General features: G+C 36.0%; 1 protein-coding gene across 1 annotated transcript in view; it reads right to left on the reverse strand.

The window, feature by feature from the left end:
* Positions 1 to 1,344: 1,344 nt before the first annotated feature.
* HCF244 (NAD(P)-binding Rossmann-fold superfamily protein) overlaps positions 1,345 to 17,064 on the reverse strand; it is a 257,194-nt gene continuing 241,474 nt past the window's right edge. Inside the window, exons 7-8 of the mRNA XM_089800195.1 lie at positions 2,288 to 2,428; positions 1,345 to 1,798 (exon numbers count right to left, since the gene is read on the reverse strand). Of these exons, the coding sequence (XP_089656321.1) occupies positions 1,622 to 1,798; positions 2,288 to 2,428 (318 nt within the window). The 3' untranslated portion in view covers positions 1,345 to 1,621. The remainder of the gene's footprint in view (positions 1,799 to 2,287; positions 2,429 to 17,064) is intronic.

Genomic DNA, 17,064 nt, shown 5'->3' on the forward strand with positions numbered 1-17,064 from the left:
TTTAGTTAACTATTATTTTATTTATTGATAATACAAAATATATATATATATATATATATATATATACACTTTTATGACATTCTCGTATTCATCGTATTAATCAAATTAAAAACTTATGATTATATCAATTAATATATATTATATGTTATTAATTTTCTATTTTATTTCTAATAATAGATTACATTATTATTTTTTATTCATTCTATTATTAATTTATTTGTTATTAAATCTTATAAATATAGGGACACGACACTATGATCTTCTATCTTTGTTTTGATGTATCTAAAAGATTCTTTTAGGTTGGTCTAGAATCTTTCTGCATAGTTAGAAAAATGGTTTTAAGTTTGAATTGATATGCTTTGTTCTGACAAAAAAAGATACGCTCCTATTTAGAGAGCATCAAGAAGCTCTATGGAAAAGGGAATTGATGTAAACCAAATTTATATTGCTGAATCTATAAGAGTTAATCAGCGGCTTATATCATTCATTCTTCAAGCAGATCTGCACGATAATTTTGCAAATCCTCTTTGCTGAAGCTGGCATTATCTTCTGTGATCTCCTCTGTAGCTTCACTTTTCTTTGGCTTCTCATTTCAAATAATCTTCAACTGCCTTCCATATATGCAATTTGCTCTTCAAAACCTCCTAATCATTTGACAGATTACTATTTCTCGGTGACTCTCAAATACTTGATGGCATCTGTTCTTTTTCTTTTATGAGCATTGTTTCTTTTTTAAACAGTGGCTTCTCTTCTTGGGCAGCAGCAAACAACAGTGATATATGCCTCAAACTATACATCTTCCAATCAAGAACTCCACAGGCTACATATCATTTCCTCTTTCAAAACAATAATAGATGAATACTTTATTGCCAGTACTTGATCCTTTTAAAAACGGGAAATAATCATTATAATAAAACTCCCGAGAAAGCCTTTAAGTAGGGAATAATGGATGTATGCCTTCAGCCAATTTAGTTTCCACCCCAAAAAACTCCAAAAGATCTGAAAAAATAAGATGCACGCTTTTCACATTACCATGCAACGTATATTATATTCATTCTCCTCCAGCCAATGCTGATCTGATTTTTAACAGGATTCTGATTTTTTCTTCTATAGGATCTTTCAATCTGGGCTCTAATACCAAATGAACGACTATACAATAAAAGTAAAATAGCAATTTACAGATTATCTACATAATGAACAATGGAAGATATACGCTACAGAACATCTTCATTCATTGCTGAATTAATGTCGTGCATATATAGACTTAGAAACTGTTACTGAATATCAACTTATTTGTCAAACTACTCAAATCAATAACTAATTAGATACTACCTTGAATGTTCATTATCCTTCAACAAAGCTAACTAAATAGTTAAAATACTAATATTAAGTCACTAAAGTGACTTAGCTAATACATATATAACACAATTTCCAACAAATTTTACTGCACGGTTATTTCCAAACCACAGCTATTTTGCACATGAAAACTATGCTGTTCTGCAACATCGTTCCATGGAAGGCAAGGGAGAAATCAAATTGGAATAGCCTACAATAAGTAGTGGGTTACTGATGATATGAAAGTGATAATTTTACATCATTCCCGAATTGAATGATACAAAATTTAGATGTAAAAATCTCCTTGTTTTGATTGAGCTTTTAGATCTTTCAGTTTCTTCAAGATGTTTGTAAAATACTCTTGTAGATACTTTTCCAAGGTAACCGTATCTTTTGGATCTGTTCCCAAAAGAGAATGTGTTTCTGCCATAGGTGTAGAGAAAACCACATCACTTGAAAGAACCTGCATGAAAAAGCTAAAACAATCATCAAGAGGTTAAATTGTGCAACTGCATATAGAAGATATTAATTGTATTTATTGAAAGAAGATGGATCCGTGATCAGAAGATTAAGTTAGACTTTGGCACGTCCTGGATACTTTCAGTATATAAATTCAAGGGTCTGGAATTTTTATTCTGTTCTATTCTAAGACAATTGTACAGAAAAATGTGTCAAATTTTTTTTTAAGAACATTCTATTCGGCATGGCCAGAAAAAAATGATGGATGCTTGCTATTCGAAGGGAAAATTTATCAATCTATACTACTTGAATTTATAACTGACTATTAAACATCAATAAAATCTTTCAACTGTCTCTGGAAATTTGAATTTAACATACAAATTTAGAGTAAGGTTGAATAAAGAATTGACAAGGCTAATGTGGGATGCCACTACAAATGAATAGATACTCATTCAACTCTTGGCAAACAATCAAGATGCAATGAATTGTTAACCTCTGAAAATGCTAGTCTGTCAGCAACATTGTTGGTCCATTGGAAAAAACGGGTCAATTGGCGTGTGAATCTCAGCACTCCAACTGGTACAGTTGTGACTCTTGCATCCTGACCTGCAAGTCTCTCGCATAAACTAATCACCTGAAACAAAGAAAACAAAAAGTTCTCATTTTAATCTTCAACAATTTAACAATGGTGAAGTCTTGAAAGATATGATTCTAACCTTGCACATAAGATTGGGAACATGAAGTAACTTGAAAATCTTCCGAAACAGAATTTGGAAAGACAGCATGACAATGTTTTGTGTTGCAGAATATATTTGGAACGCAAGCAAACCAGGAATTATTTTATACATTATATCAACCATAATCATTACAAATATATTAAAACTAAAAAGGTATATGTAGTAATGAAAATGTAAGCAAATACGCACACCTGAGGCAGACTTTTTTTTTTACACCTCTGTGAGCATCACCTAGATCCAATGAGTGCTAAGTGTTCCATTTACTCGCATGAGAGATGGATTCATGTGTGAATCACTACTCATGATATATGGGCCAATGAGTTTGACTCAAAAACTACACGGTTAAATCCTGATAGCAATATCACAAATATATATTATTCTCCAGAATATGTACAACAAAACAACCAAGATGAACTAATTGGATCCCCCCCATATTGTTTCTAGGCATGAATATAGAGTTAAGGGAGAAAAAATTGTTGAATTGGCAACTGAGCAGACTTCTATTGAACACAAGTACCTATCGTGACAACCCAAAACTTAAAATAGTGATGCATTATGTAAATAATTCGATGTCACATGATAACACATTTATTAGTGTAGGTTTTAAATTTTTCTTTATTGGATATTAATCTAGTTTTTTGTACACTCTTCAAGCTTACACAGATGTTAGAAATGGGTTATTAATGGGCTTTTGGAAGTCATCATAGAAATTTATTGAAAAAGGGGACATGACATAGCATTCCAGTTTAGTTGGAAGGTGTATTAAATGGATATGAAGAATACCTTCATGAATAAGGATTTGGAATCTAGGATAAGGTCTACAAGGTGCAGCTTGAAGGGTTTAAGGTTTGTAGCAGTGATCCCCTAGTTTTTTTGGCTTCTCTAAGCCCCTTTTAAGGGCTTAAGGATGCTCCATGTGCTTAGTACATTAGGATAAATTGACATCTTTGCAATTTTTGGTCTAGAGTAAGTCTTTCTGATCCAAATCTCTACATCAAAAGATATTGCAAGTGACATTGCGATTCTTGTTCTCTATGTTGATGATCTTGCCATTATAAGCAGTGAGGCCATTTCATCACAATGAGTGAAATTTCTATGTTCTGCTTTTGACAAAACTGTTCTAGCCATCCTACACTATTTCTTAGGTGTAAAGATTTGACAATATTACTACTTCATTTGCATGGCTCAAGTATATTGCAAATCTTTGGAATGGTTCTGCATGGTGAATTGTAACCCTCCCACTATAGCTATGGATGATGAATTTAAGTTATTGCATATGATGACTCACTAACAGGCTATAATCATAAACAATTGTTGGCAATTAAATATATTTGCATGCAGATGTTTGGATCAGGGTTTTGCTATTAGTTACTTCTAGGAATTTTTAGCCCACGTAAAGCTTGTTCATTTTTAGAAATCAAAGTAAGTGTTGCACCATGTCAAGGATACTCTTGACTTGACCATTACAAATTAGAAGGACGAATATTTTACGTTGATAGGATTTACAGACTCTAATTGTGCTGGTTTAGTTGATTATCAAGGATCATCTACTAACTATGTTTTCTCCTCAGGCTAAAGAATTGTTTTACAACAAAGTAAGCTTTGGCATGCTGTAGATATAAATAATAATTAACATATTAAAGCAAATATTAGTGCTAGTTGTGAAGCAAAATGGTTACACAGAGTCTTGAGTGACCTCAAATTACAATGACTGCTGTTTTGTGACAATTAATGAGCCTTGAAGTTGGTGAAGAACCCAAATTAATATGTTTCACCAAGCATATTTGGCTCATATCACTATATTTCGAAATTGGTTCACACTACAGATATTTCACTTCACTACAGCACATCTCAAGAATATTCTACTAGTTTAATGCCAAAACTCTTCATATTAGAAGAGATCAAATTTCCACTCCATAATTAATCATATAATTTTGCTTCTCAATTCAACTTAGTGCAATTTTTTAACATCAGCATTTCAGATCACACTTTGTGATCCTTCATCAGGGTGAAAGAGCTACAAGAGAGATAATCATAATTATATCAAAGAAACCTATAATTTTGTGCTAGAGTTTACTACAAAATTATAGTCGTCTTTTATACAATCATGAAGAGGATACGATAAACTATCAGGCATAATGTTTTGATTAAGTAAAAACAAGTTTTAAAGGACCCGAAACCTTTTAATAATAACAAAAGTTATAAAAGAGAAGCATAAAGCTAACATCAGAGTATAAAGGACAAATCAACATAAAACAAACCTCCTAAAAGAGCAAATAGGAGGCCAACAAGAAACAGATCTGAAAAGGACAGCAAAAAGACAGCAAAAGAACAGTACCCAAACAGCTAAATAGTCTTTATCAGGTCAGCAGCCTGGTCAGCCAGAATACACATATTCTCTGCAGTGGCCTTCACCTCATCCATCTTGTTCATTTCCTCATTCTTCTTAGAGTGAGCCTAAGTGCATTTGCTAGGACCCTAGTTCTCAACCACTAAAGGGGAGTCCTATCCTTTATCTTGCTCAAACTTTTTCAGGAGATTGCCCACATTGTTTGCCATAGTCTTTAGAGAGTTGCTATTATTATCTGCCATTTGCTTGATCATCTTTTCAATATTGTTCAGTTTGGCCTCCAATCTATTCACCTTCTTCTGATTATCACTGTTGGCCTTCTCCAACACCCCTGTTTTTAGCTTCAATCTGTGGAATCTTGTGCATAAGATTTTTAACCTCTTCAACATTTCCAATGACCTCAGAAAGACAATCAATATGTTGACCCAAAGTGTGCTCCCCTCTGGCCAGTTTGCTAACCTACTCCACTTCCTTTCCAATAAATTGCATTTGTTGTTTCAAAATTCCAATCTCCATTAGGATGGTCCCAGGGTTTCCTAACAAACCTTTGGTAGAACCAATTTCTCCCTCGATCTTGTCAAAATCAGGAATTCGCTCTTGATCCCCGTCTTCCTCTCTTTCCGGCTCCACATTCTTCATAGAATTCTGAATCCTCTCCTCTTGAAGCCTCAAAGATTTTCGCTTTCTCTCCATTCTATGAGCTAGAGGTTCATCATCTGATGGGGTCAAAACCCTATCATCATTTTGACCCTTAATTTACTTTCCCTTACAACCACTCCTCTTCTTCTGATAATCTCTCACCATTTCCTCCACAAAATCACTTTCATGGTCAGAATCACTCCCTTCAGCAATCTTCTTCTTCTTCTGAGAGCTACCCCAAAAACCCCATTTCAAACCAACATTACCCCCCTCCGCATCATCTTCAGTATCTGAATCATAACCTTTCTCTGGGAGACTGCCCTCCATATCATACTCTACTGCCTTCAAGCTGCCCCTGGGTTTCTCAGCCTTTTCGGATTTTAACACATTTATGATAAGAACCATAAGACCCTGATGACACACATGTTCTCCATTCAGATCAATTTGAATTGCCTGGATAGAGAAACTCAAAGATTGCCTCAAGTAAAAAGGGAAATTAATCCTCACATCATGCCTAAAGTGGTTAGCTAACATAATATTAGGCATAATGTTACAGTACACTTTGAACAAGTAAATTTATTTATTATGTTAGTAATATAAGAATACCACATTAGTTATGTCTAAACTTCCTTTTGCATTCACTCGTTTAACTACATTTGTGGATTTTATAATGTTGGTTGGATATTTTGGAACTTGATGGAGCCCAAAAAATTTTTGACCTTCATTAGGGCCTCCATGAAAGAGATTAAGAAGATGGAAAAACATGTATGAATTGCATAGTCATATTTCAAATTGGAGAAAACATTCATGAGTGATATTATGATTAAGTAAATAGCATGAAGGTAGCATCATCATCTATGGTCATGTTATGATATGCTAGAGGAAAAGTTACTGTTACTATCAGCATTAATGTCAAAATAAAAGGGAATTAGTGAATGAAGAGGCAACATGTCATCATATTATCAAGTTCTATTAAAGCACATATCATGTATAAGGAGGTCATTTATATCCATTGTTGTATTAACTTAGTACAAAACAAAACTGGATGCTAATGATCGGCATTATCATGAACAGCCAAAAGGCAATGATATTGTTGTGAGAAGTCAAGTATGGAACATCATGTAGCAGCATTAAATTGCAATTGTACAGATCAACTGACATACCAATCAGAGTCTCATACATCAGATTCAAAATAGCTACAGTTGAAGACATTATATACAACATTTGCTTCATCTATTCTTATTCACAGTAAGAATATGAATATTTCATTTGATATATATTTGTACCATGATTCCATTATGCTGAAGTACACCAGATAGTACAATTTTGGAAGCATATTGTAAGTTTTATGCAAATTCTAATCAACCAATACTGATATAATGACTTTATTCTTGATGCAAATCGATCTACTTCAATTCTGGGCTGAATGTTATAGTTTAGGAAGTCTGCAATAAATTCTGGAAATTATATTTTATCTCTGCACTAAATCAAGGATCAGATTGGTAGAAAAGAAGACTTTTGATAATATTGTGTGTCCTCTATCCACAATCTTGCTCCCACTTTATACATTAACCAAGGGTCTTGTCTTTTCATAAGACACAACCCCTTCTAGGTCGACCCTCCATGAAACAAACTTATTCCACTACAAATCAGCGGCCTTTTCATTTAACTAGTAGTTAAATAATAATCAACTACAATAGTTAATGACAAGGCATATAAATATGCCTAGCAAATCACCGATCAGTATAGGGAGATGTATTTATCATAAAGTCATATGTAAGGGAACTTACATGCATATTAGATTTGTCTAATTTGGAATATTAGAACATTTATATAATCAAGTTATCAGGATTTAACACTCCCTCTTAACTTGATAATATAAATGAGAGAAACATATCTAGCAACACTGTTAAGCATAGAATTGTACTCTATATCTATCTAATTCTTCTATGCATGTAGTATCATGGTACACATGATACTTTGTTATATTACTAAACCTGTAATATGGATTATCAGTAACACTTGTGATAACAGTATTACATGTAACGCAATACATAGGATAAAATCCAGGGAATGATAAAATTCTTCCTTTATCCAAATTGTTACTCATAGGCACTGACAAGCCAATACACAATATGATCTTGAATTAAGATCTGCCAGTACATAGGATAAAATTTGGAGAATGATTAAATTCTTCCTTTATCCAAATTGTGACTCATAGGCATAGAAATGTCTATAAAACAATATGATCTTTAATTCATCCAGATCCACTAGTAATTTCCTACTGTTATAGAACATTATCTCAGAGATTGTCATCTCATATAATGTCTATTAATTATCATAGAGATCGTCACCTCTTTAGATAATAAACACAAATGGTGAAGCCCATAATAGTCAATAGCCTGACAATAATAATTTTAAAAATTATTTCATTAATAATTAAGGAATACAAATGTATTATAATTCAACCATACCAAGTCTTTTTCTGAAGTGATCTATCTTCACTTGAGAGAGAGGTTTGGTAATAATATCTATTGTCTGATTTGCAATGCAAATGTATTATAACTTGATAGTTTCCTGTCTACCATATCTCTTACATAATGGTAAGGAATTTCAATATGCTTGTACTTGTCATGAAAAACTAGATTCATAGAAAGCTTGATGGAACTTCGATTCTCACAGTGAATAATAGTGGGATTCATGGGTTGACCAAATTACCCCACAAGTAACTTTCTAAGCCAAATTGCTTCCCGACAAGCCATTACCGCTGCAATGTATTTAGCTTCTGTGGAACTTTGTGCTACTAATTCCTACTTTTTACATATCTATGATATCATTGCTGAGCCTAAACTAAAACAACATCCTAAAGTGCTTTTCCTATCAGTAACACTTCCAGCCCAATCTGAGTATGTGAACCCATGTAAGTCCAAGTCAACTTTCTCATACTTGAGCCCAAGGTTAAGAGTGCCTTGTAAGTATCTCATAATGTGTTTGACTGCAACTAGGTGAATCTCCTTTGGCTCGCACATAAACTGACTTAATGTATTAATAGCATAGCAAATATCAGGTCTTGTATTTACCAAATACATAAGAGACCCAATCATCTATTTGTAAACAGTAGAATCTATGGAGGGTGATTCTACTGTTGCTTCCTTAAGTTTGTGTATATTAGTCTCCATTGGAGAAGACATAAGTCTGCAGTTCCACATTCCAAATCTCTTCAAGATGTCTAATGTATACTTTCCTTGATTAAGTATGGTGTTGTCAGAGTTTTGCCACACTTCCAATTCTAAGAAGTAATGAAGGAGTTCTAAATTTTTCATATCAAATTCTTTACTTAGATCTTTCTTGCATTGATCTATAAGATGATCATCACCTGTTATTAGTAAATCATCAACATATAGTATCAAAATTATCATATCTTTATCCCTTTTATAATAGAGATATGGGTCAGCTTCATTCTTAGAGAATCCTAAACTAGTGAGATATGTATCGATTCTTTCATACCATATCTTGGGAGCCTGTTTAAGCCCATAGAGAGCTTTCTTGAGTCTACAAACAAAGATTTTAGGATTACAAGTTTCAAATCTTTTAAGTTGTTCTAAATATACCTCTTCTCTAATCTTCCCATTTAGAAATGTTATTTTCACATCTATCTGGTGTACTTTCCATCCCTTCGATGTTGCAATAGCTAGGACTGCTCTTACAGAGGTGTATTTGGCAACTAAAGCAAAGGTTTCTTCATAATCAATTCCCTCCTTCAGAGAGAATCCTCTGGCTACAAATCTAGCTTTATATTTTTCAATGCTATCGTTAGTAGCATGCTTGATTTTATATATCCATTTAGAGGAAACAACAGATTTTTCCTTCAGAATGAAACAATTTCCCAAACTTCATTCTTAATAATGGATTGGTATTCTTCCATCATAGCATCTGAAATATTGGTTGGTTTTGATTTAGATAAATCACTCATGTTTGCTGCATAGCTAGATAATCTTTTGGGTCTTTTTCTTTCTCTTAAGGTTCCAGATGGTGCAACAAAGTCTTGTGCTTCCTCCACAATCTTAATAGCCCAAAGTGGTCTTTTCTTAGGATTTTGAGTTTTCTCAAGATTAAGATTTTGAATTTCACCTTCAATTTCTTCAATGTTCTCCCTCTAAAACTTAGATTCATGATTTTTTTCAGAACTAGGTATATGTGTACGACCTTTAGAACTCAGGGCTCTTTTGAATGTTAAATTTTCTTCAAATATTACATCCCAACTAAGTTCAATGTTTTTTTGACTAGGTATGTAAACTCTATATGCTTTAAATGTTTTGCTTTACTTGACAAAAATACCTTTCCTCCCGAAGGGTTCTAACTTAGTTATCTTTTATTTTGGAACATGTATGTATACTGGGCACCTAGATATCCTAAGATGACTTATAATTGGTTTAACCTTAGAAAAGACTTCTTCAGGAGTTTTATCTCTAAGGTGGGAGTGGGGACTTCTATTTTGAATATAGACAGCATTACATGAGGCTTTTGCCCAAAGATAATATTCTAAATTTTGATCGAATATCATAGCTCTTGCTGCTTCTATAATTGTTTAGTTCTTCCTTTTTGCTACCCCATTTTGCTGTGGGTTACAAGGAACAATATACTCCCTCTTAATTCTTGCTTCTTTACAAAAAACTTTAAACAAATCTGAAGTATATTCCCCTCCATTATCAGTCCTAAGAGTTTAAATTTTGAGTCTTGATAGGTTTTCAGTTAAGGTTTTGAATTCTTTAAATCTCTTAAGGTTTTCTTCTGATTCTTTACATTTTAAGAAGTAAATCCATGTTTTCCTAGAGAAATCATCTATAAAAAGTATATCATACCAAAATCCTCCAAGAGAAGGAATAGACATAGGTCCACAAAAATCTGAGTGGACTCATTCTAAAACATTGTTAGTTTTTCTAGAGCTATCTTGAAATGGACTTTTGGCGTTCTTACCTACAGCGCATCCTTTGCAAATGCTTGAATGATCTTTATTCAACTCAGGTAAACTAGTAACCATCTTTTCCATGGTCGATAAGGCTTTGAAGTTTAGATGTCCTAACCTTCTATGCCACATTTAGTTTATATCAGTAGCTTTATGAATTAAGGCTTGAATAGGTTCTATATTTAATTCATACAAGTATCCCTTTCTTTGACCAATCAACTTTGATTTTTTAAATGAAGAGTTCTTAAACTGGGTCATTACTTTACCATCCATGAATGCAACCTTATGTCCATCATCTTCAAGTGCTATAACGGAAATTAGGTTCCTCTTGAATCCTGGTACATAGAGTACTCTTTTGAGATGAAGAGAAATACCCGACTTCAGTTTCAAGGTGCAATTTCCAATTGTTAGTGTAGTTTTTTATTTTTCCTATTTTGTTAAGTTTTTCCTACACTTTTAATACTCTCGCTTAGGTTAATAAAGCATGTCTTATTAGGTGAATGGTTGTGAGGTGTCACCTTCCTACATGTGAGCATCCATTAGCTATCTTGGTAAGATACTTTGCTATCTTTAGTCCAATAGATGGTTGCTCCTCATTGGTTGGTGTTGCCACCTCCTCCCTCTTCCTAGCCTATATAAGCATGCTACCTAGCTTGTATTTGGATCTCTCGTTTTTGCATCCTCGTAATGCTATTTTGCTTCTAGCATTTGCATTACTCTCTTGGAGACTAACTCTATGATGCTATTTTGATTTTGTATCATTTGCATTCATAGTTTAGATATTTATTCTTTGTACTAGTTTTCTGAGTTGTTAATCTTTTCAGATTCTAACATGGTATCAAAACTTTTCTATGTGCAAGAGTAGATTTTAGTTTCCTTATTTGAGAGATTCGAGGGGGCTAATAAAATTTATTGTAGTTTTTTGAAAAACGAAGTATGCTCTTCTCTTGCATCTTTGGATGATCTTGAGAATCAGAAAAGTTTTGACAAAAACGATTTTTATTTGGAGGTTTCAATCAGTATTGCAGGTTCCAGCATGCCATTGATGGACTTAGAAAGCTGATCCAACATTTGCATGTCATATTTTGGTTGCTGGGGTCGGTTCTTGATTTTTGGAGCCATTTTTTACTGTTAAAGGCGTTTGATTTACACTACAACAACATCTTCTGTACATCAGCAAGGAAAACACTTTCTGGGTTTTGTTCGCAGTGCCGAAAAACCATCTGGGTATCTTTTAGATTTTGCATGCAATGTATATATTTTGCAGGATTTAGCATGGAAAGCTACAGCAATACCCCTCTCCGTTGGCAGTCGCAGATTTGAATGCAGTTTTCAAATGTCTCGTTCTTGCTCATACGGACTTCGATTTTGATGATTCTTGTTATGAACTTGGCTATTTTTTTGTGTTCTATCCACTAGTGGAGTTTTTTTTTGATTTTCATGCATGAATTCTTCAAAAATTGCAGATTCTCAGCCGTGACTGTGCACAGTTCTTGTTTTGGAAACTTCGGGGGATCATAACTTTCTCATACGACCTCGTATCAAGGTGATTCTTTTTTTGAAAGTGCATGATTTTTCGAGTAGATCGTAGTGGTGCTATTAGTTTTTTTGATTATTGTGCCCAAGTTTCACTTTTAGCATATGCTCTTCATGAGGGTTTGTAATGCATTGAAATGAAGACCACTAAATATTTCTTTCTAGTGGTAGTTGTAAATGCACTAAAATAAAGTGCCAAATCATATTTCTTTGGAAGGGGGTTCTTTGATTGAGTTAAAAGGGGGGGGCATTGTCGTGGCTGGGTTCTCTTCTTTTTAGCATTTCTTTGCATTTCTTCATCATGGATCAAACAAATATGCCCATCCTAACTCCATACAGTTACTTTGAGTGGAAATCATGCATGACAATTCACTTAAAGAAAGCTGGATTAAATAGGATAACTATGGGACTTGAAACTGAACCTGCTAAAGATGAAGACAAGCTTAAGTGGTTTAACAAATGTGATGAGGCATATGAAACATTGTGTTTGTCTGTTTCTCCTAACTTACTATTTCACATTGAGTCTTTGGATACACCAAATGAAGTATGGACAAAGCTAGAAACACTATTTGGCACACAACATTCAATGAGGGGTCATATGTTGGAAAATGAATTAATTAGTTTGAGTCCAGGCAATTTCAACACAATCCAAGATTTCTTCACCAAATTGAAATCACTAAGGCTGCAGTTAAAACAATGTGGAATTGAAAAGAAAGATGAACAACTGATTCTCAGTATTCTCTCTAAGCTAAGTTCAGAATATTCTGTGTTTGTCTCTACCTTCTATGCTACTAAGGGTGCACTTGGTACTCAATTCACCATGCCATCTCTAGATGATTTTGCTGTCAATCTCACTCAAGAACAGGACAAGCTAATCTAGATGGGCACTCTTAAGTCCTCTAAGTCACATGCCTTAGCAACCAACCAAGGCACAAAAGAACAAAAAGGACAAAGTAGTAACAACAATAGTAAGGATGAGAAACAAAATAATAGTGAGGAAAAGAAGGATCAGATACCAATTGTTTCAAAAGCAACTATTGATACCTCATCCTCTAAGGGCGATAAGCCTAAGAAAGAAAAGGTTAAATGTGCCTATTGTAAAAGACCCGGTCATGATGAACATAAATGTTTGAAGAAACAAATTGATCACTTGACATACATTCTTGAGAAGAATAATATTAGTGTTCTTGAGTCTATCAAACAAAGTTCTAATGAAGAGTCTAACAAAGCAAAAGAAAACAACAAAGGGAAAGGAAAGGGCAAGGCTCTTGTTGCAGTTGCTTCCTCACCATCCACTTGGGTTCTTGATTTGGGTGCTTCACACCACATGGCTTCATCTAAGGAAGAACTTGCATCCTTGGAGCCATGTACTATGCCTTCTATTTTGAAGGGTGATGACACTCCTATTGAGGTATGTGGGAGAGGGTCTGTTGATGTGGGGGATGGCACATTCCATGATGTTCTCTGTGTACCCTCATTATCAACTAATCTCCTATCAATATACCAAATCACTCACACAGGTTTAGGCAAGCGGGTTGAGTTCACTCCTGATTCAGTGGAGATACGTGAGTTGCATAGTGATTCTGTAGTTGCAGTTGGGAGAGCAGATCATCAATCATGGCTCTATCTATTTTCTCACTTTTTTCCTGATCCTCCTTCATCTGTTTTGCTCACTCACTCTAATGATGTGAGTAAATTATGGCATGAGCGGTTTAGCCATCTTAACTTTCGCTATTTGCATTAGCTCAACCAGTAGAGCATGGTCACAGGGTTGCCTTCGGTTCAATTCTCAGGAGGTGTTTGCCAAGGTTGCATTCTTGGTAAGCATCCTAAGGAAAAGTTTGACAAATACTAGAGTTAGTTCACAGTGATTTGGCTAGTCCATTTCAACATCCTTCCTTCAGCAGGGCTCAATATGTCCTCACATTCATTGATGACCTTTCTCGATATACATGGGTAAACTTTCTCAAACAGAAGTCAGAGGTATTTGATCATTTTCAAGACTTCAAAAATTTTGTAGAAAAGCAATCTGGGAAAGCCATCAAGGTTTTGCGCACAGACAATAGTGGTGAGTATGTCAACCATCGGTTTGAAAGATTTTGCACTTCAGAGGAGATTGATTTATAGCATTCAGTTCCATACAATCCTCAGCAAAATGGTGTTGCAGAATGAAAGAATAGATCCTTGAAGGAAATGGCAAACTGTATGATTCACTCTAGATCTCTTGCACCACAGTATTGGGTAGAAGCCATTAACTGTGCTTGTTATATCCAGAACCGTGTTCCTCACCGAGCCTTGAAGGGAGTTACTCCTTTTGAAGCTTGGAGCGGTCGGAAACCATCAGTTAAGCACTTTCGAGTTTTTGGCTCCCCTGCATGAGCCCACATTCCTACAGAGAAACGTAAGGCCTTGGATCCAAAAAGCAGACCTTGCATATTTGTAGGTTATCTTGATGGTGTGAAGGGTTATCGGTTGCTCCACCCTACTACACATGAGTTATTCATTGAGAGGAGTGTTCAGCTTGAGGAGGGATCTTCAAGCTCACTTTCTATCACTTCTCCAACTCCTACCTTGAAATTAGAGTCACTTGGAATACATAACAGATCTTCTGATGAGTCAGATTCACCTGAATAGTCTTCTACCTCTACTTCTGATGCAGAAAGTGATTCAGAGAACTCACCTCCTTCCTCTCCTAGTCATCATTCAGAGGTTAATGATTCCCTTCCAGATTCTCCATCTTCTTGTCCACTTTGGGCTAGACAGACCTTGTAGTCTGCAGGTGATTGGGTTGGGGATCCATTAGACACCAGGCGAACTCGTTCACAATTCCAGGATGCTCCACATGTCTTCATTGCTACTGCCTCAGATCCACAGTCCTTTCATGAGGCTTCCAGTATTTCTGAGTGGGATACAGCTATGCAGGAAGAGTATAGTTCCTTGATGAGGAACCACACTTGGGATCTTGTCCCTCTTCCTAAAGGAAGAAAACTTGTTCGATGTAAGTGGATCTATCGGACAAAATTTGCAGCAGATGGGTCAGTTGACAAACACAAGGCTCGCTTGGTCGCCAAAGGATTCTCCCAGGTTCCTGGGATTGACTACTCTGAGACTTTTGCGCCAGTTGCCCGAATGAATTCTATTCGAATTATTCTTGCCATTGCTGCAGCTAATCGTTGGTAAGTACATCAGATGGATGTGAAGAGTGCTTTTCTTCATGGTGACCTTCATGAGGAGACCTACATGGAGCAACCATAGGGCTTCCTTCAGGATTCTTCACTTGTGTGTCGTCTTTGAAAGTCTCTCTATGGCCTCAACAGGCTCCTCGGGCCTGGTATGCCAAGATGGACTCCTTCCTTCTATCAGTTGGGTTCACTCGGTGCCATTCTGATCCTAATGTCTACATTTTGCAACAGGGTGATTCACTTCTATTTTTGGTTTTGTATGTTGATGACTTGCTGATCACAGGAAGTTCTTCACCCACCATTAAGGCTGTCAAAGTGGCCCTTCAGGACAGTTTTTTGATGACTGACTTGGGCTTGTTGCATTACTTTCTCGGGATTGAGATCCTTCAATCTCCTTCTGGGATCACCATCACACAATCCAAGTATGCTCTAGATTTACTCTCGAGGTTTCATATGGCTGACTGTAAGCCTGCTCCGACTCCCTTCCTTTCTGGAGTCAAACTTGAGGCTCAATGTTCTTCTCCACTTGTTGATGGCACTTTGTACTGCCAACTTGTTGGGAGTCTCATTTATCTGACTCATACGAGACCTGACATCTCCTATGCTGTAGGCATGGTCTCTCGATTCATGCAGGAGCCCCATGAGTTACACTGGAAAGCAGCCAAGTGGATCCTTCACTACTTTCAGGGTTCTCATAGTTGTGGGATTCACTACGCAGCAGGTATTGAGCTTGATTTGGTGGGCTACACAGATTCAGATTGGGCAGGTGATTTTGAGGATCGCAAGTCTACTTCAGGGTATAGCTTCTCACTTGGGTCAGGTCCTGTTTGTTGGTCGAGCAAAAAGCAGTCTGTTATTGCTCTGTCTTCTACTGAGGTTGAGTATCGGGGGGCTGTAAATGCCGCCACTGAGGCCATTTGGCTTCAACATCTTCTCACTGAGTTTGGTATCCAGATCAGACGGCCATCAGTCATATTTTGTAACAACCAGAGTGCCATTCAGATCTCACGGAATCCAGTTCATCATCAGCGGACCAAACACATAGAGGTCCACATGCACTACATTCGGGAGCTCATCCATAGTCATGTCATTGACCTTCGCTATTGTCCGACTTCCGAGCAAGTTGCTGATATCTTCACCAAACCCTTCACTGAGAGCAAGTTCCTTCATTTGCGAGCTTTGTTGGGGGTGCGGGATGTTTCATCTTTTGGGGGGGCCTCTTCCTCTCACTCAGAGTCCTGACGTTTTTTGTGTATGGGGGGGTCTCTTTTTTCTCTCTTTTGGGAAATCTTATTTACATGGGTACCTCATCAGGCTTGACTTGCCGGGACCCATTTCTACATCCACCTAAGCTTCGCTTATGGGGGGGTGTTAGTGTAGTTTTTTATTTTTCCTATTTTGCTAGGTTTTTCCTGCACTTTTAATAATCTCGCTTAGGTTAATAAAGCATGTCTTATTAGGTGAATGGTTGTGAGGTGTCACCTTCCTACATGTGAGCATCCATTAGCTATCTTGGGAAGATACTTTGCTATCTTTAGTCCGATAGATGGTTGCTCCTCATTGGTTGGTGTTGCCACCTCCTCCCTCTTCCTAGCCTATATAAGCATGCTACCTGGCTTGTATTTGGATCTCTCGTTTTTGCATCCTCGTAATGCTATTTTGCTTCTAGCATTTGCATTACTCTCTTGGAGACTAACTCTATGATGCTATTTTGATTTTGTATCATTTGCATTCATAGATTAGATATTTATTCTTTGCACTAGTTTTCTGAGTTGTTAATCTTTTCAGATTCTAACACCAATTCCTTTGACAAAATGAGTAGAATTATCACCTATGGTAACTTCGTCATTAACTTCTTTT

This window comes from Cupressus sempervirens, chromosome 9 (genome assembly GCF_028749045.1).
Source record: "Cupressus sempervirens isolate cs-2001-9-10 chromosome 9, ASM2874904v1, whole genome shotgun sequence".
Classification (NCBI taxonomy): Eukaryota; Viridiplantae; Streptophyta; class Pinopsida; order Cupressales; family Cupressaceae; genus Cupressus; species Cupressus sempervirens.